Source organism: Botryllus schlosseri, chromosome 15, assembly GCF_051294905.1.
Source record: "Botryllus schlosseri isolate E-star chromosome 15, Bs_hap1, whole genome shotgun sequence".
In the NCBI taxonomy this organism is placed as follows: Eukaryota; Metazoa; Chordata; class Ascidiacea; order Stolidobranchia; family Styelidae; genus Botryllus; species Botryllus schlosseri.
In genome coordinates this window covers 17,249,001-17,270,596 of record NC_137250.1, presented here as the reverse complement: position 1 = coordinate 17,270,596, position 21,596 = coordinate 17,249,001, and the positions used below count along the sequence as shown (strand labels likewise).

Genomic DNA, 21,596 nt, shown 5'->3' with positions numbered 1-21,596 from the left:
TTTGTTGTTATGCGTCCATGGACACGGCCGTGAAAATACCGGATACATTCAATGCTAGCGCAGCTACCGCTCTATAAAGTTAACATCAATTATAAAAGCGCCGAAAAGTAATGCGATGTTCTCATCATACTGTAGACATGACCGCAGCGAGAATTGAAAATTCTGATGTAGATTAAATGATTGATGTGACACAGCGATGACAGATAACGTTACATTAGATAAGTCGAAATGGAGACGAGGCAAAGAGGTCTTTCGCTCCCCCTTGGCTACGACAGTAACTGTAGCTACACAAAATACTTTGCTGAACCGTTAGAAAAAGTAGCAACCATTGCAGCTTTATCCTTTTGTTGGTATCATTAAGACTTCGCAGATAATAACGCCAAGTCGTACACAAATATCTCCAGCATCAAAACTCACTCCCCTCCTTACTGGGGATAACTGCAACTAGCTCAAATTGTCAGAACGGAACGCGGCAAATACCTCGCCATACGATGATACACGTATAATCGAGTCTCAATATCTCATCACGTTTCTATTACTGTCGCTAGATGAGGCGTGCTTAGACACTCATCTAAAATTAGATGAGTACACTAATTGAGAGATACAGCCCGCCAAGGTGTGACGCAAGATTGTTTATCGGCGGACGCATCTTTATTGACTGCTCGGGAACAATATTTCGTCGTGACGCTGTGTAAATACGGTGACGTTTCCAGAAACGCGTAGTTTAAGTCAGTCTTATCCGTTCACTCACGTTGTTTGTGGGAGATTAAACACACGATATAAATCCTTTTTCCTGACATTTTTCGGTACATCAATATCGTTCGCGTGTCGATTGATGTCTGGCGTTCGTGACAGGGCAAGATCGATATGGTGAAGTATACTACATCGCTGTGTACAAATTCCCGTCTAAATACCCTCTAGCGGGCCCAGCATTCCTAACAGAATATCCAACGACGAGTTTGCAATTGAACTTTGCCTGTGAGTCGGGTCATGATATGGCATCGGTTCAAGCAACATGGCAGCTTAGAGATTATAAATACGTTGATATATAGTTGATGCGTTGAGGTTATATGGTGTCCAGAAACGGTCAGTATGAAGTACTTCCAGTTTTCCGACATCTTAAAGTCGGTTTAACCTGTTTTCTCTTTCTACTGAGGCATCTATGATTTTAGAGACTTCCACTTCTCCTAAAAAGTTTTTATACCAAAGGAATTACGTTTTACAAAGTACAAATTAGTATTGGGATAAGTTTGAATCACTTCATTGGTAAAACTGTCGCAATCATAGCTCCTGTATCACGATAACTGCATTTGTTTTCGAATATTTTGACTACTTGAAGTGTTATGAGACTATGTGTGTGTGTGTGTGTGCGTGTGCGTGTGTGTGTGTGTGTGTGTGTGTGTATGTGTGTGCGTGTCACGAATATGAATCTTGCAATTTCGAATGAAGTCATCTGCAATTAGCTGCGATTAGCACTCGTTCATATCTATTTTTTGAAAATATACACTTACTTGAATACAGTGCATGGTTCTTAATGCGTGGCCCGCGGATTGCTTGCGACCTCCCCGACGCTTATTTTGGGGCCCAGTACATCTTTCATTATGAATGCAATTTGTGTGCGGTATTCTTACATATTAATGTAGCTACTTGGCCCCGCTCATCTTCTCTGTTCTGTTTATTAGTGGCTCATTCTTTGATATCATCTGGTTTCTTATACTCTAGTTGAAACCGATATTGTTTGACATATCGGCATTCGTTTGTACTCTGATTACTAATACGAATACGAATACGACCTCATTACTGACTGTTTAACAGGTCTCTGAATACTCTATTGTGTACCTATTAAACTGATATTAACAAGTATGGAAACGAATGCCAAGTCGCGATTCAAGTACGATACAGATTTAGATCTTTATCACTCTCTGCCTTCGGAAAAAGCGCTTCTAAATGGTGTTTCACTCTCCGTGACTGGCTTAAATGGAGACGACAACGAAAGGGAAAGTAAACGGTGAAAACTAGATTTTCAACGCTGTGTGGAACGGTCGACCGCGACCAGAAGAGTATTAGACTGGGGTTGCCATACGTCCGGAATTTCCCGGACATGTCCGGAATTTCACTGAAAAATCTGCGTCCGGGAGGAATTTCTAAAATATGCCTAAATGTCCGGAATTTTGAAGGCTTGAAGCAGGCTCAAAAATTTTTCGTAAATCAACATAAACAATATTATTTTCAGGCAGATTTATGCTATTCAAAATTGTTCTTCGCGCCGCGCGCGAGTTAATGCAACGTATAATGATATTAGTATGGGCTCCAGGCAGTAGGCACCACCCTCGCCAAAAAAATGCACTCAGAATTAATATAAATAACGATCATTTACTGAAATAAGTCTGATTGTAAAAATTTGGATTTGAATAAAATAGTATTTACGGTGAGCACAACTATAATAAATAAACAAAGAATCGTTCACTGTAAAAGTGTAAATACTATTTAATTCAAATCCAAATTTTTCGACGGCCAGAACTCAGCTTCCACTGGTTGGAATTGAACCAAATTTGGTGAGCATCGTTTCTATAGACAGCCTAACACTTTCATGGGGTGAACAGAAAATTTTCAAATTTTTTATTATTTATTTTCATATAATAAATAGAAACTTTCTTCTCCTGTAGCAAAGCGGTTACTGGCTGGAATTGAACCAAATTTGGTGTGTAGGCTTAAATTAGGTAACCTAACAATTTTATCAAGTAGCCAGTACGATTTGAGAAAAAAAGTCATTTTTGAAGAGCCCTAGTGTACACGTACAGTCGATGGGCAATGCTTTGCTAGTGTGACGTCAAATTGACGGTCAATGTGTTACACCTCATTTTTAAATTCGCTAGTGGGCGCTAAAAAGTGTCCGGAATTTGCTTCACAAAGATATGGCAACCCTATATTAGACGCAGTGTCAGACGATCTTTTATCACAGTTGCTGAAACACGTTGAAATGCCGAGTATAGGCTACTTTAGACTTTAGCATTGACCGAATCCAAAGACTCGACAAACATAGTACAGCTATTATTTCAAGCGCATTTTATCATAGTGGCACCTCTGTAAAGGAAATGCTGGACAGCTGCTCTGCAATGATGAGATTTTTCCGAGGAGCAAGCAAAGTGATTGTGCAGCATGCTGAGCGGTGGAGCACTGAAAGTCACAACGGACTTGGTGACGAAAACTGCCAATTTCATAATTGCTCACGCATTGAAACACAGAGAGTTAGTGTTGCATTTAAAACAAAAATCAATTAAAAACAAACATGTTTAAAACAAGGTACTAATTTAAAACATTTTTGAAAGGTCGTGGCGTCACGAATATTCAATTGTGACGTCACAATGCATTGTCGTTGACAATTGAAAATATAGGGTAAATATAGCTCCTTTGACGAAATAACTGTATTATAACTGTTGAACCGACTATGTTGAGGAATCCAACCATCCCTTATCGATATACGTCGGCTAAATCGAGTGGTAATTGGCTCATACAACAAGTTTTTGGCAACTATTTACACAATTATGGCATAATTTTACAACCTAAAAGAACACAATTTTTTTTGAAAGGCCCTTGTTTAAACACTATTTAAAACATGTTTCAAACAAAGTGTTTTAAAACACCGTTTGTTTTAAATGCAACCCTACAGAGAGTTCCGTTCTCCACTGTAAGATGGCATATTCATACGACAGGAAATGCTAACTGTTGAGCGCTGTCCATTAATGTCAAAAATAGTTGTGCAGCAAGCTGAGAGGTGGAGCGCTCAAAGTCACAATCGACGTTTGGACGAAAACTGGCAATTTTATACTTGCTCAAATGTTCACGCATTGAAACACAGAGAGTTCCGTTCACCCCTGGAAGATGACATATTCATACGAAAGGCAGCGAATGCTAACCTATGAACGCCCTCATTAATGTTCTAGAATGCATAATATTGAATGAAACATCAGTTTAGGACTGGTAAATACAGTGAATTTAATGGAAGCCTGCAAATACATGGTAATAAAGTTCTGTGCTGGGTCACCGCATGTTGCTGTAAAAATGTAGCCCGCTATACATCGTAAGTTGAGAAGCCCTGTTGTATACCTCTCACTTTTATACTTTTATACTTTGAAGTAGTTTTGAAATGTCCTGAAAATCGCTGCTTTTACTTATTATAATTGAATTTACTACATATATTCTACTTCAGTAGCAACACTGACGTCTTACTTTAACCACCTCTGATCCTGTCTAGTGTTCTAGTTTACGATGACCGTTACTAAAGAGTGAATCTCAAGTTAAAGCCATTTATATATACGAAGGCAGACCATGCGTGCTGCGCATAGTATCGACCGCACCTTCTCTTTCAGGGGCTAGAAATGAGAAGTCCAGGACTATTATATTTAATACAACTGCTTAGTCCATAATGGCTTCAAATTGATAGTTTTTGAATGGAAAAGTAAGCCGATTTTGTGTAAATATAATACCTTATTTTCCGATTCCGACACGACAGAATCGATACGACATGACTGTTATGCCACCAGCATATTCACTCTCTTTAAAAAGCTTTCCTACACATGCTTTATGTTTATGACATTTTATAATTAACGAATGATCGTTTACAATCACCAGCATCATAAGTGGGTTGCTGTAAAGAATGGTCCAGCAAGGATGGGGAAACTCGTCCAATATTGGGCACATAAAAACTCTACATTGTAAAAATTATAACCGCGCCTTTTTTGAAAATCAATGAAGGATGATAATATACGAAAGTCACTTGAATACGGCGAAAAATCAGAATTACATCGTTATTGACCATCTCTGACCGCAGATGATTGACCAAACGACGCACACCGTGATGTATAAAAGTATACACACGGATTCCTACCAAGTTCCCATTTATACCAGCTACCACGTTGCGGATCTGCGCTGGCTCTCCATCTCCTCCTGCGCTGAAGCCATAGCTCTATGTCGCTTCCTAACTGTTTGGGAATGCACGGCCGCACATGGAGACAAAGCTCTGCAGTGAGCGGATGAGTAAGAAAAATCAGGTTGACGCCCGCCAGATTTTTTCCGCGGCCCGCCACCTGATTTCAGATTTTGGATCTTATTTGCAACTATTGATATCAGAAAGGAATACAAATGTTTGTGGGCATGATACAGCAGCTACTACCGACTATGTAGAAAACTTCCTAAAAGAGTCTCTGACTCTGACTTACGGCTAGTCGAGTTTGAGGAAGCGCATTACACAATGCAACGTTTCCCTGAATCTTAAGGAAGCCTAAAATAATAGATCTGCCCCGCGCTCGCGACTGTCAGAGCATCTCCGAACGATCTTGACACTAGCATAACCACGAACTATCAGCTTACGCAGCCGCTGCACAGCGCTTCCAGATAACGGGCGCTGGTCCTAATACCGAATAAACTAATGCTATATTCATAAATCATATTATTTCTTGGATTTGCATTCAGGTAAAACTCCTATTCCTATTTTGCAACGCGGTATATTGATTCTATGCATTTTCAACGATCTCGACATTTAAGTCTCGTGGCCAGGGGCGTCAATCAAGTTCGGAAAGTGGCCCGCTATCCATGCTGAGTTGGAGACCTCTGCTACAAAGTTTATAGTATAGTTATATATATAGGCTATATATAGCATATAGTCGTAGCATTAAAGATCCTGATTCTTCTAGTCTTTCGCTAGCAAAATGCCTTGGTACAGCTAAGTACAAAAATTAGGAGTACAACCTAGATTGCGCGCTGGATTTACTGCGACACGCGGGCGTATGTTACTCGTCAACTTCATGGCGCCAATGTAAGTATATTGACAATCTTGCGTTTTTTGTATACCTCACTTTTCGCACAAAGAGCCTTATGATATGTTTATATCTTACTATGCCAGTCTGGGTATACAGTCCATAACTTTTTATTGCTTGACATCTATTGTCAAACCCTTTATATATCATATCATATTACAAACGGACCTTGATGTAACGAGAAAGGATGGAATGAATATTAATGCTTTCTAAATATAACATAGCTTCAAATACATAGAACATGGTATAATTGCTCTGGACTACACTGTTATTGTTATTTGTGACATTCGTGGTGTGTTTCGACTACAATATTCATTTACACCTGGTCGATATTCTTTTATTTTGAATCCTTATTTGCCGACTTATAGCACGGCCCTATTCTAAGCCTTCACAAGGCACCTCTTACGAGGATCAGACGGCAATTCTGGAAACGACCTCGGTCAGACTTGAGCCCGCCACTATCAGTGTTTGCGTTTGTTATTCTAAGATCGTTTGCAAACGTCCGTATGCCTGTGTCCAGCGTAAGGCAGATTCATTTACATCCATTTGGTTACTTCGATGAGATTCGGAAACTGTTGCGTTGTCTTCCTGCAACGAAATTCTCTCCACGTCTCCTTTCTGAGTAAGTTGGTAATATCTCCTTGCGTAATCCTGGCAAACACTGTACATATCTTTCTCAAAACAATTTGTACAAAGCGGATGACTGGGATGAGATATTGAGTTTGCTCATTGCATTCGGAAACCAAACACTGCCGCTATTTCCCTAAAACAACCTATTTTCGTCTCTACCCTCGCTTTTCTTGGATACTATATTTAATGAGCGCAACTTGATTAAGTACTATACGGGTATCCCAGAGCAATACGCAGAATATAGATACAATGATATTGCGCACCAAATACGGGACCTTGTTGCTGGCGATTGGCCATTATTTGATTCATCGGGAGCACGCTGCCGCTAACGAGAAGCCCATATTGTAGTGAAGACTAATGGAAATGATATAATATTACTGTTACCTTGTTCACCATTGCTAAACTGAAATGGCCGCGATTTGATGACCCGTCGTCTATGCCATACGCTATTATATATGATAGCATATGGATAGCCCATATACTCGCATGCGGCATTACGGTCACATTACGTCCACGGACGACGGACGTGTATGTGGGCTGGGTGACCATATCCTGATTTTGTTACATTAGGTACAACCTACACCTTGAGGTACTCAATTTTCATGAATTGAGTTCTGTAAACTATATACTTTCAACTTTACATCTTATGAGAAGTGAACTATTTAAACCAAATTTAAGCTGTAGTGCCTGTAACATAAACATTCCCAAAGTAGAGTATAGACATAACTACATAAGGTTGGAAACGTGTTGGGAAAACAGCTTTGTGAAAATGAAAGCATTCCCGGAGCTGTATAATATTCTGGTGAACGCGGTCACAAACCGGCGTCGCATTGTTGGGATTTGTAGCTCAAAAGCATAAAAATGTCCAGTACCATGTATATAGGACAGCATTCGTATGTATTGTTGCCAATAATTGATAATCGACGTGCGTGCTTATATACACCACACCCAATATTGCAGGATATACATTGTATGATGAGGTATATTTCCCAGAGCGGGTCGCTTTGCATAAAATCTTGTAAACGTAAAGGTATGCTGTGCCGGCATTGCATCATACAGTGTAGGTAGCAGAAATTATGCGTTCATTTTTCATCTGCAAATTGCCAATTTAGAGCTCTAGTGCTGATTGGCAAGGCGTGACTGAAAATGCGTAAATATACCAGGAGCGGGAATAAACAGATGCGTCAAAGTTACGTCACTCCCCATTATTGGATACGCAATATTGAATTGAAACGGGTCGCGATGACTTGATGAATGCTCATGAATCAACTGTAGACGTAAACCATGTAATGTACCGATTTGCAACCTACCGTAGAATATAAATAAAGTCATCAGTACTTTCCGGTACAAGATTATACTTTGAAGTCCTTTTCAGTATTTCAAAACGACTCAAATACATCTGGTATTAAGGCGATATAACCCACGGATGGAATGGATTGATGATACGTTGAATCAGAACCCACTGCACCTTCTGATATATCCCAATATGGATTGGTGTACCCTGCTCGTCTTCACCCATTGAATTGGGTATGAAAACAACATTTAGTGCCAGAAGTACCGACGTCATGACTTGCACCCTACGCTATGGTGGAAATGGGGTAAATACACCTATTTCCCACCCCTGTATTTGCATTGCGCGAGTAGAGCACCGGCTGTGCGCGTAAACTTGTGGCTTGGGACGATTAAAATAATGCTATGTCACGTGTACCATTGTACAGTTGTACATTGCACAGTGCATACCTTATAGTTTATACGAAGACGCCGATCTTATATAGAGGTTCGACAATGTTGGCATGAGGAATTGAGTACATCATCGAAAAAACGCGATATAAAATCGAGCAAATTTATGTTCAAAAATAGAAGAAAATGGACGTCACATATAAAATACAAGGAATCTTAACCAAAACACTAAATAGATTCATGTTAGTTTACATGCAAGGAAAGAACATCGACTTCCAGTCCTTGAACGTCAAAGTCAGCAGCGTCGCGTTAAACAGCACGTTCAGGTTATAAACACACTGACGCATTTGACTGCTCCACAACGCAGAAGAATGCTCCGCTAACATCATAACAATGAGGTCGGTGACGACACACGCCAATGATATGAGGAAACATTTTAGAAGCACTCCTCTCATGATACTGGCGTCAGCGCTGGACGAGGCTTCGCGGAAGCGAATTGATTTCGCCAGCGGGTACGCGAACAGCAACAGCAATATGGAATGAAGAGCGATGCTCCCGTTCGTCCAAAGGTACGACAGCGAAAGGTCAATTTTCCGTTCGGTTACGGACGCGCACCTCGATTCTGTGGAGTCGTATATGTATCGCCGGAACCCGAATATGATTACTGAAACGATGAATAATTGAATTGGTACATACATAATTCAACAGTCGGAAGTAGAGGCATTGGTATAGAATATAAAGTACACCAATTCTTATTGAACTCAAAATTAGGTTTATATACAGGTTTGACATAATTTTCACTGCTATCTGCCCCGCAAATATATTGCCGAATTCGCTGCAATAACATTCAGAGCCGACACGGTGTCTGCAAGATCCATTTATAGCAGTGACTCCCAACCGCAACTCTGATTGATCTCGAAATATACCACAAAATATAATAGACGACAGTTATTGTTTCTTTCGATAAATAGTTATAGTCACTTTCTGCGTATGAATGCTAAAATGAGGGATATTAATTATGTGTAAAGCAGTCCAAGGCCGCTTCTGAAAACCAGAAAAGAGAATTCTTGCAGTTTAGCGTCAAACGCATGCATGAACATCAACATGTACGTACACCGGTCATACAATGATATATCTCGAGTTCTGCTGGTCATAGAGCTTGATGTATCGTCTTTGTGAAGAGTAAATTTCGAAACAAGTTTACTAACATCAAAATAACGGCTCCTAGTCAAGTATAAATTGCAATAAGTCCAATATTACTCAGCGCATAATCCCCTACAAACTTGTGCATTAAGTGCTGGAATGTATGAAGAACTATCACATAACGACATAGTAGTATGTTGTAGTAATTATATCCATTTTCAGTTTATTTCAATGTATAGCACTCGCCAATCTGCGTCTACCAAAGCTAAATTAACCTATATAGAATCTATAGAAGTATATGTGCAATGGGAATACTTTTGAATTAGCTGGATGGTTAGATCCAGAGGTATATAGCCTATAGGCGAGTTACCTTTCTATTTTCATTATACGTAGCCTACTGTAGTGTCTTCATGCGGCTTCATACGTACTCAGAAGTTTGAAATGCGGCTCCGACATCCAAAAAGGTTGAGAACCAATGATTTAAAGGGTGCGCGGCAGGGAGCTGTTTAAATTCTAGGTCCAGTCGAGACACGTTTGTTGGTGCACATTTTCCTATAGGTAGGCTTCCAATATTCAATAATAATGACCGTAAACGCAAATCTCAGAGGATAACTATAATCTTCGACAATCCACAGCTTCGCTTGGGATGTGCAGTTGTGCACGATGGTTCGATTACTCGAATCTGAAGCGAGTATTAATTCTATTGATTCGAGGGGAGTAGTAAAAGATTAGTTTTTTGAGCACTGAAATATTATGCCCCTCGCCACTAAGAGTTAACCCTGATAAGGGAGTTCGGTACGATATATAGCTTATCATTTTTCAATTTTGATATGCTTTTTATTTTTTAATTTTCAATTTTTAATTTTTAATTTTTAATTTTTAATTTTTAATTTTTAATTTTTAATTTTTAATTTTTAATTTTTAATTTTTAATTTTTAATTTTCAATTTATATGCTACACGTAGTTACCAATAATGGAAAATGACAACATCGTTTTTATTTCTCACCATATGTGCCGACAGTTTGAAATAATCTGTCTCACCCGACGATGAAGCGTAGATTCCCACGATTAATGACATCGACACCCATTGCAAGGAGCGTACGAATATTTTCTCGGGCTTACTCCGAAAAGTCGTGCTACGGAACACGAAATACTGGCGCATCCAAAGAAAGGAGTATATCGTAGCGTCGAGGGTCACGAGTACAAACACTGAAAAAAAACGCACCTTTAGCACCAATGATACCTGGATGCAAATCTAACAAGTCACTGGTTTAGTTCGGGCATTGCGGGAATAGCTGTGGAAGTAAGTAGTCTGAAACCATCACCATAGAAATTAGTGACACAGGTTACAAAACGTACTCGAGTACTTCGAAAAGTAAGAAGTAAACTAATATAGTGAATTTCGTACATATTTTCACAAGAGCATACGGCGAATATCGGGTTAGCATTACTTTCTGGTACAAATTTTTCTTACGTACCTATTCCGACGGGAGAAAACGGGTTTAGCACACCGATAGAGAGATATCCCGGAGTGAAGCGGGTTCTGTTTTCATGAAACACCCCAGGAGGTCCCAGATGGTGGTAGACGTAAATATAACCCTTCAAACTCCTGATATATATCCCCGTAAAAATCGGTGTAGTTGACTGGTTTTCACCCATTGAAATGGGTATGAGAGCTAAATCAGAACTTGATCCCAGGGAGTAACAATTTGTACACTGCTCTGTGCTGAACATCTTGTGAATACACCTATGTTCCAGCCATATATTTTCAATGTACTTCGTTGACCAACTCTCAGTGTGTCGACGTAACGCAGGATTGAGTTACAGAAAACAGGATGATACTTGGACCATCTACTCCAGGGGCGGCCAACCCGTGGTCCGCGAGAAGGTTTTGAGTGGCCCGCGAAGTAATTCTAGAAATTAGTTACATTATCCAAATATAAATTATTATCCATGTAATTTGTGAAATTGCAAGGCCAACCAAAATTTGATTAGCCTGACCGCGAAATACGAGATGTTGATGACTGAAATATCAGTTCCAGCGCATCGGCGTAGACAGGGGCCAGTCACATTTTTTGTAGTTCTTCGTATGTGACTATAAAGTAGAATATTTCGTGGCAGATGTATTTGACTTGATATTTTTCTTAGTACTTCACGCGATTCATTGCCGTTCGATTTCTTGCTTTTAATAACGGTATCAATTGCAGAAAATTTATAATACGCCTAATTTATAGAATTGAGTCCAATCATGTTCCCAATTACGAGAGAAAGTGTCGCCCAACGTGCGACTTCGCGTCTGCACTCGCAGAAAGATCGTCGGCGACGAAACCTTTGCACAAAATGATTGACACCGAAATCTTCGATATTGACATGTCCAGACGCCGAATAATCCAGTCGTTGCCAAAGGTGTACAGAGGCGACCCGCAATATATGCAAGCAACATTACTATTGATCGAATTCATTGAAAAACTCTTGGAATATTTTCGCGCTTGGCGCGACTGGGACATTTCTGTACACCGATTTTCAATGACCTAATTGTTATCGTAGGTAATAAAAGTCTCGTTTTCACCGTTACCTAATCCGGTTCTCTCCTATTGGACGACTACAAGTAGGTCATCAACATTCAAGGGGCCCGCGCAATGGTTTGTAAATCTCATGTGGCCCTTGGGCCGAAAAGGTTGGCCACCCCTGAATTCTATTCTGAGCGGTTACCTACCAGCGCCGGGTCAAGTTCTGCATTTCAGTCGCATCAGCATATAATCACTACATATTCCAAAAAAGTATTTCTGTTATGACCCAAACAACGTTATACTCACCGATAAGGTTTTTTACTGCAGTACAGGCAGGTGTAGAAAATAAAGCAAAATTGTATATCACCAGAGTCAGAATTGCGTGGAGCGTCGTTAAGCAATAATTGAGGATACATATTGCCCATAGTCTCTTCTTGTCTTTTCTTGACTTCGAACCTCGCGGCTTCACAACTCTAACAACGTATGATATCAGAGCAATCAGCAAATAACAGCTGACAAAAATTAATATTCCCAACGCTGCGTCCAACCCGACGTCCAAATATATCACCTCAAACTGCTCTAACCGGACTGTAGAGTTTTCGGTCTTCATTCAGCTAATCCCAAGTCTTCCCTGTTCTCCTTTCACAATATCGAAATGCGAATTGTTCTATAGCGCTTAAATCGGATGTTACGTTGCCTTCATAATGTCCCTTTCGCAAAGGAAGCGGCGCAGTAAATGACAAGCTTTGACTACCACATTGTCAAGACTAACCCGTTTACTGCGTATGACTTCTCTCGATTCGCCATCTTCTCTCATCTTGATCCGACGTCACAGATAAAAAGAAGAGAATAGGCCTACTGCCAACATCACTAGTGTGGTGTAGCTTGTCAACAGGCCTTTTGCAGGACTTCGATCACGTGACTAGATACGCATAGCAACAACAAATTGGTTAGCAAGCTACTTTCTCGCGCACCTGCTTCAGTGCTAAATATCGCATAGTGTACTGTTGATTTCTGGTTGTAAACGTTTCGGAAATTTGTTGTAGAAGTCATCGGAGATTCACCTATGCCAGATGTCAATCCTGTACAAAGCATTTAGAATGATATCGTCAGAATTACGCAGAAATCCATCGGTAACGTAGTCGTATTACGGTACTCAACTCTGATCATATGTACTTAAATTTATGCATTTGAAGTAAAGCAATTGGCTTATATTCTTGTAAGAGTATTTGTTAGTTCAAGCAGTACTATTTGTCTGTTGTGGAGCCTGATTTTGGATGGAAGATATGGCTGAAGCAGCCGGGACCCACAAGGATCAGGATATACTGTCTGCTGGTTTGGGTGCTGGCGTGCTGCTATAAAACAAATGTCTCTTAACACATCGGAAGTATCTTTTGGGAGAACCTGCCGTCAAGACTAAGCAAATCACTGCACTTTATTGTTGCCTTATACAATGCCAATTTTATTACCACTACTTCGCAACTGCGATTGAAGTGGATTTGGCAAATCACACTCGATTTTGATAAATAGTTGATGTCACATATGTGCGATATTTAGCGAACTAAGAGAAGTAACTATCATATAACTCTTAGAGCAGCTCAAACGCAGTGATAAGATCGGTCATCCTATACCCAGACGTGGTCATTGTTGGGAACCGAGTAGAAGTAATGCCTTAATTTATACTCCAGTACAAGTAGCACTAATTACTTCCAGGACATGTCCAAAGTACTTCAAGTGGAAGTAGAAATGAATTTCTGAAAAGCGGTCAAGAAATTCGTTACATGAATTAGATTTGGTTAAGGTCACTTAGTTTTAGAAATTGATGCCATGTAACAACTGTAAACATTGCATGTTGCATCTTCTTGATCAACGCAAAAGGGTGATGACACCACAAATAAGTGCAATTTTCAAAAATTAATTTAGTTACCGTGGTACTGGGGCTATTTTGCCCAGTTGTTATGACAACCTCACGCTTGAAGGGGATGCAATCATGCGCCAAAGCTACTTTCTAGTTGACAAAATCCCAAACCTGACAAAAAAGTACTTCCTAAAAAGTGTCAAGTAGAAGTGGAAGTAGCCTAAACTCATAATGACGCTAGTACTCAGGTAAAATAGTACTTCGTTGGTGACCCTCTCTGTGTATTGGCTCAACCAACTCAGAAAACTCCTCTAAAGACGACTAACATTGTTTCTTTCGCATTGACTCCGTAATATTATGAACTTATGATATTCTTTGATTCATTGAATTTACAAATAAACTTGCAAAGAAGATCGATTTATTAATTTTTGTGCATTCGATACCCAGAGCATAAGAAATAGTTGAAGAAAAATGGATGTTAACCTTATCAAGTTCAATAACTGCCGAGACTGTTATGCCAATGTATTTTCCTCTACCTCCATAGCCACTTGTCTAGACATATTCATAGCATCCACGGAAAAGCGCTTGTCTTGCTGTACACAAATGAAATATCATTTTCAAAGCAGACATCAACATCGGGAAAGAAGTTCAGGACATTTAGTCAGTGGTCAGATCATCTGCTGACATTTTCTGTTGGCATGAAACCACGCTGCCTTCCACCGCATGACCAAATTTTATGTGGTGATAATAATTGGATCCAGGCTGAATTCTTGACGAGGGCATCATCAATTTCTTAGTTGCCTATGTTCGGCTCTCTTGGGATAATCCATCAGATCATTAATCCGTATGCATGTGGTATAGCCATATGTCTTGAAACTCAAGATATTTGCACTGTGCCATAGAGTGAAGTAATCCAATCCAGGCAATCAATCAAGTAATCCAGGCCCCGGGACAGTTTGTTTCACCCTCAATTGGAGCTGATGATCATTTTCCTTCGGGTAGTGGCACTTGGCAGCATGACAGAATGATCAACAACTTGTAATATAGGTGTCGAGGTCTAAATATTTTGAATTGTTTAACTGAGAAGTCATACAATAGCTTAGGATATTTAATATATATATGGTATGAAGCTCATTGCATGAATTCATAACACATCAACGTACTGGCACTGGCAGTCATTGTCTCTTAGGCTTAAAAATAGCAGTATCCTATATATATTGCAATCGATATCAATCATCAAAATGCTGCAATGATTACCAACTACCGCTACAATACAACTATAGTATATCCACACCTAACTTAATGCTGCAATAAATATCACGCAGTCAATATCCTGCAATGTCGAATTTTGTGTCATAAAATCATAGTTGACTACCAAATAACGGCTACAATGTCGATCATTTTGACGCAAGGAGTTTACATAGTTCATGAATCAAAGACACCCAACATATTTAAATCCTTGCGCATCTCCATGACCCTTGCGAACGTTTACAGCCCGAAAACGATAATATACTGTATCCGAAATACGGCTACGTTAACGACGGATTTCTGCGTAATTCTGACGATATCATTCTATGTGCTTTGTACAGGATTGACATCTAGCATAGGTAAATCTCTGATGACTTCTACAACAAATTTCCGAAACGTTTACAACCAGAAATCAACAGTACACTATGCGATATTTAGCACTGAAGCAGGTGCGCGAGAAAGTAGCTTGCTAACCAATATGTTGTTGCTATGCGTATCTAGTCACGTGATCGAAGTCCTGCAAAAGGCCTATTGGTTCAATTCGGAATTTTGGCAATTAATAAATTATCTCAGTTATGGCGTGCATGGTATCTAACATTGCCTTCTGTATTTCAAGGTTGACTCTGTAATACCTCTATTCAAGTAATAGGACTAATTGAACAGCTAGAACCCAGCTATTTGGCACTATCGTACGAAGGATCTGTCATCCATGACCTTTCAAGAGTTGACAACTCTGTCTGTTAGGTATAAGAAGAAAATCGCGGCTGGAAAGTGTTTACAAAAGGTTCGTTTTGAACACGAACAGGAACACGAACCTCTGACTTCATGTGACTCCACAATGATAATTTCAAGCAGGCTGCACAGGTGTTCATTGTATTTGCTATCACGCGAGCAATAATTACATATCTACGGCCTAATATGTGATGCAAGAATACTAACAGTCACCGCTCGGAAGAGCAATAAAAATACCTTTTGCATAATTGTATAGGACGTCGCTCCGTGGGTTTCACATTAGTGCAGCAAGGTGTATTGCAGCACGACCTACGACTCACGCGAGGATCGGGTAATTTACCGGTGCATTTAGTGTTGTCAAGTCACTTTGTATCCGGTTATTATTGCAACACGAATTTCTAGCGCACGAACTACCGTCACTGCTACTTAACTCGAATTAATTATTCGACAATCATGCAGGCAATTTCCTGGCAGATATACTGATGCAGTAATTCGTGATTGAAAGGCATTTTTGGAGTAAAGTTCGTTGGCGAAAAAATCGTGCTGGTTTAGACACTGCGAATAATTGTGAAAAAATACAAAAGATATGTATCTTATTTGGACAGACATATTTTTATTTTCACATTTAATTCCTTGTTTACGTCGGCATCGGCAACAAGTACAATCGAACAAGCAGAATTCATCCCAAGACCATCCGATCCACCCACGCTCGCCTTATAGACATATAATCATAGTGACAATTGTTACAGGAGAAAGATAGCATATTTGTTGCTAGGGGCGGGCAACATACGGCTCGCGAAAGGATTTTAAGCGGCCCGCAGAGAGTTTTCGGTCTTTCATGATAATGTAGCCCGCGGCCGGAAAAAGGTGCCATGAAACTATTTGTTCTGTTCGTATCTATACACATTGGCGAGAAAACATTTTCGGCCACGAAAATGAATAGACAAAGCCTCATTCCAATCTAACTGATGCTCGCATGCAGTTTTTCTAAGGGTTTCTACGTCCGACATGCAACTGGAGTTTAAAGAACTTGTCGACAACTTTGATGGATGACGTATCTCATTGAATTCAACAGCTACTGAAGTATATTACGTTAATGAATTCATTGAATACTGTTTTGGTCTCTATGCTTTCAATTTGAAATTCAAGTCATATACGATTTCATAGCTGCATAAAATATTGAATAGGTATAAGTTAAAACTTGTATAGGTGGATAAATACTCGACTACTGTATCGATTTAGGAATCCGGCACGCCACGTATACTTCATTTACCTATATCCGGCTTGCCGACTGTAAAAGTTGCCCGCCCCTGTGCTAAATGTTGATCATCAACCTCTACTAAACTGCGGAACACTTGGGCTAATCTGTAAGCCTTCACGGAGCCCCAGATTTTCACTGAGTCATTAAAACGAAAATCTGCCACATTACAAATCCAACAACAAATGTAATACATTGCTATATACAGGTGCACGAAATGAACTGTACATCAAGAGAGTGTTAAAAGAACAAAGCCATTATAGGATATAAGTTTCATGCCAAACCAAAACATAATGAATATTTGTTGCAAATTTCTGCTATTCCTTTTCAGATACCAGATCAGTAATGCGAGGCTTCACCTCGGAAAGTATCATCGTATTGTTCTTTAGAAACGTAACAGCGTGATACAAATTATTCAATTACAAATGAGCTTATATATATTGGATATAGAATTTGCATTTCAATGAAAACTTTTTTGACCTAAAAACTGGCAAATTTTTACATGAAAAAATTTCATTTTTTTAACGAAATCTGGACCTATGAAATATTCTGGTAGTTACATCACGCATTATGATAGAAATACTAAAAATTTGTTGTAGTGCAACGAAAGATACTTTTCCACTAACTAGTTTGCCAAGAATTGAGAAAGAACTGTCAACAGCAGCAGTTGTTTCCATAGTCGAGGAGTCGTTGACCGTTAACAGTTAATCGGAGTCGGCTACCTTTTGAAATTGCACGTAGCATATTCGTGACTATAACAATGACATCACAAACAGGTGCCACATTAGCAAATGTATTCAGTCATCGTGATGTATGAAATTTTTCTATGATAATTTCTCCAACAAAAGTCTAAATAAAAATGTAAGTAGCAATGCCTGATAAATAAAACAGTTGAGGAGAAGGGAAAGCAGTATGAAAACAGAAACAGTTCAGCACGTAGTTCAGGTAGGTAAAACCTACTTGGCAACACTCCGGGAAACTAGGTGTACATAGGTACTGATCACCACTGCTTATCCCACAGCCCACTTTCGATATGTGATTTTAAGAGACTTTCCGCACAGATCGGGTGGCGCCGAGAAATTCTGATAAACGCCTAACTGTCAAAATATAAATTCTCTAGAGTCGGCTTCCGTCTGACCCTAACTCGCTGCCCCTTGATGTTGCAGCGGTACAGCCTACCACTAAGCTACTCCCCGCCGGATAACTTGAGCTAGTCACCACTGTACTGCACTCTCTTCGACGTAGTCGCAGCCACGGTAAATACATATTCATCCACCCTTTGAAAGTGACGGTGATCGCGATCGAATTGAAAAGTACATTTGCGTTGTAGACGGTCTCGCGAAGAAACCGCTTTCCTTCATACAAATCCGAGTATTGCGATGTTAGCATTGAAACAATATCGGCGGTAACGCAACACACGGATATCAAAAGACATCGTCGAGCTAGCTTCCCAGCATTAGTCGTGGAGGCGGGCCGCCGTTGTGCTGACGCTTTGCGGTAACCCATGCTTGTTACAAGAGGATATACGAGCATGAACACCAGCATCACGTTAATGGTCACGCTACCAATGACCCAAATGTAATATAAAACCCGTTGGATGACGAGCTCCGTTTCTTCGGCACATACGTGTTCTTCGGAATCAAATGTGAAGCGACGGAAAGAAAAAATCAGTCCTGAAATATTGGATGGATTTCACTGCATAATGTCAGAATTGTTTATATATAATATTCTTTCAAATTCTCTATCCGGAAATAGTCGGGTTCACATCAATATAAATATCCTATTCAATCAAAGCAAACTATAGTCGGGTCGGCAACCTTTTGTATACAGCGTGCCAAAATGTCAAATAATGTGAATTTATTACCAACTGGAGAGCCAACATTTTTATTTTGTCATATTTAGCGTTTCGAGCAAGGAATCTCACCAACCGCTTATCTGCATCTGACAGCGGTATAGGTTACGCCAGTAATTCTTAAATTATTGATCACTACCGCACTCGTGATAACTCTTAAACGTACGTAATATTTGTCCCATTTATTTTTAGTCGCACAACGTTCGATCTTCTGTGGTTGCTCTGGTACTTTCCAAGCCAACTGTGTTCGGTACCACATCCAATCAGTGACAGACCAATCAATGTTGTTACGATGATATGGCCTAATGATGAAAAATGCGCCCACCCCTGTATCAGTGTGTCATACAAGTCGGTTTGATGTCATAGTAAGGTTGGTCTGACTCTAGATTTCTCTGCTAAGCGCCAAAGGTCGCGGTAAAGCGGTAAAGGTTGTCGTTGCTCCCAATATCCCTAATACGTACCAGACGAACCTAAAAGAATATCTTCTCTCAAATTTGCATTTCGATGCAGATGTCATTATTTTCCTCGACATGTCTCATTTGAAACGTAACATAAATTATTGATTATTTTTTAAATTTATGTAACCTTTCCAAATTTTTTCGCGCCAAGCGTCATTTCATGTTGCCAAATGTCTTGGTTATTAAGTAGTGCTGGGTACCCTGCCTCCAAAAAAAAATGCGCATGATTTATAGAAATGGACATTTTGGCGTCGGCCATTATCGCACCACGACGCACCAGCACATATAAAGTTTTAGGCCATGTAACATGCGACTCCAAGAAGTGTGCCAGAACGATCGGCAGCGAGATAAACTTTGCCAAAAAGCACTGCCCTTATCCTGATTGAAAACGTCGACATAGGTATGATTGTATATGTTCAATTGTCCATAGGCACCGAAATGACTGGCGCCAAGTGTTCTTGTCCTAGGAATCTGAACCCAACAAGGCAAATGTCAACCCATAGCGAAAAATCATTTTCCAGTAAAGAAATATCAATTTGAAATCGTGTGCGTCTTTTAGTTAAGTACGTTTGGGCGATTTCAATATCTTTTAACACAGCAGACAGGAGGCCACGAAACAACATCATGTAGCGAAGTCATTATACCAACGGGTCCGGCCGAATATCTTCAACTAATAATTACGGGCCCTGCATTTTGCAAGACACCTCACTCAGCTCTACTGGTAAAACTGATTACGTGAGCAGTGAGAAAATAAAGGAATTGATAGCAACAGATATGCAATTCTCAATCACATTGACCGATTCAATCAAGAATTATAGAAATTTGTCGTGCTTCGCGTGGTTAGGCGATATTAGTGAGCCCACTAGGCAGGACAAAAAATCCTGCTGGTGAGTAGCGATGAAAACGTAGAGCCCAATGGGGGTTTCGCCCCCCAGAAGATTGGTTTATTACCCTAGGGGAAGAGTGCAAGACCGACTTTTTTTTGGGGGGGGAGGGGCTGACGAAGTGCTGTTTCGGTCCTGCTCTTATTCCTGATACTGCACATTTTCTATGAGTAAAAATGCGTGCTGGCAGAAACAGTTTATAAGACTATATGACACAAAGGATTTATTGCTTCTGCTTGCGAGGGCTTGAAAAATAAGCTTCATGACTGTCAAGGACAGTTAGCACAAGAGAGCTCTCTACCTTATTATACGGTGTTAAACTGTGTTTTGTTTTTGTTTTCAATTTCCCACTAAGCTAAACCCGCTTTCAAACCAGACTTTTGAATAGGTAATAATAGTGCGAAATTATTAATTCACAACGGCTGGCGCTAGTGCAAGACAAAGTTATCGTAAAAGTTACGATTATAGCGTTTCGTCGTAAGTCAAACAAAATTTTTACAAATGCGTCGTAACGACAAAATTTCGGGAGCCACGGTTTACTATGTCAGTATTTTCCGCATCAAAAAAGTAAAAAATATGCACAGTTTTTATCCTCACTTATCCGCACCACGTTTGTCATCCGCGCCGTAATTTTGTCATCCCCACAAGTGCGTATACGTCGTATTCCATCCCACAGGTTGAAAAGCACCGATCTAGTCTATATATACTTTATGTCAGTGTACGACAACCTATGAGTCGCGACCCCAAATGGACTCACCTTGACTCACGATATTCAATTCATCACCGTGAAGAAGATAAATGTGTTTTTTTATTGTTGTAGTTCGAAAAATTCAGAAGGGCACTGTACTCTAAATATGACGTGGTCTCAAGTAAATATAATACCATACGTGGACAAAAGGACACCTTCTGCAGAAAAAGGTTTGCGAACTATGGAGGGTGGTGTGGCGGGTGGTGTGGCATTCTGACAAAGCTCCCATACCATTTTGACGTTTGGGGTGCGGCAGTTACGGTCCTGAAGTTCTTAAAAATAATTGGCCATCCAATCAACAGAAGTTTTAATAACTTTTTTGACCGAAAGGTGATTTGTGCACTGTAGTTAAAGTCAAAACGACGGGAAATAATTGTCCTAAACCGATAGTGTACTTGTTTCACATCTGAATTGTGAAGTCACTTCGTGGTATTTTTGTATAACGATGTTCGGTTGGTTTGTGCGGATGGTGCTCTCAAAGAAAAGTTGGGAATCAATTTGAACTGAATGAATGCGAACTTTAGTGTGAGGTATGTCTATTACTAAACATAGTTTGGCCCTGTCCACCAACGGTAAATATCACATCCAGCAAACATGCGTATAGACAACTATACATTGAAAAGGACCTACCTCTGCAATCCCACATACATGGTTTGCCATTTTAAACAAGTCTGTTACCTGAAGACGTGATATAAACTACAAATATCATGGTCAGGGATGTCCATTCCAACGAGTGCATGAATATTTTTTCCGTTTCACTCCGAAAAGTCGCGTTCTTG

General features: G+C 39.9%; 1 protein-coding gene across 1 annotated transcript; it reads right to left on the bottom strand.

The window, feature by feature from the left end:
- Positions 1–8,275: 8,275 nt before the first annotated feature.
- Positions 8,276–12,522, bottom strand: LOC145457635 (uncharacterized). Its single transcript, XM_080335857.1, has 3 exons — positions 12,086–12,522; positions 10,311–10,478; positions 8,276–8,790 (listed from the first exon to the last, which is right to left on the bottom strand). The coding sequence occupies exons 1-3, from the start codon at positions 12,387–12,389 to the stop codon at positions 8,375–8,377; spliced, it is 888 nt and encodes a 295-aa protein (XP_080191983.1). The 5' UTR covers positions 12,390–12,522; the 3' UTR covers positions 8,276–8,374.
- Between the last annotated feature and the right edge of the window lie 9,074 nt (positions 12,523–21,596).

Excerpts from the sequence above, each read along its gene's own strand:
- LOC145457635 (XM_080335857.1), bottom strand. The coding sequence starts at position 12,389 with ATGAAGACCGAAAACTCTACAGTCCGGTTAGAGCAGTTTGAGGTGATA. Across the intron at positions 10,479-12,085 it reads TGCAGTAAAAAACCTTATCG|TGTTTGTACTCGTGACCCTC; the intron begins GTGAGTATAACG and ends GTTTTTTTTCAG. Across the intron at positions 8,791-10,310 it reads AATCTACGCTTCATCGTCGG|TAATCATATTCGGGTTCCGG; the intron begins GTGAGACAGATT and ends TCATCGTTTCAG.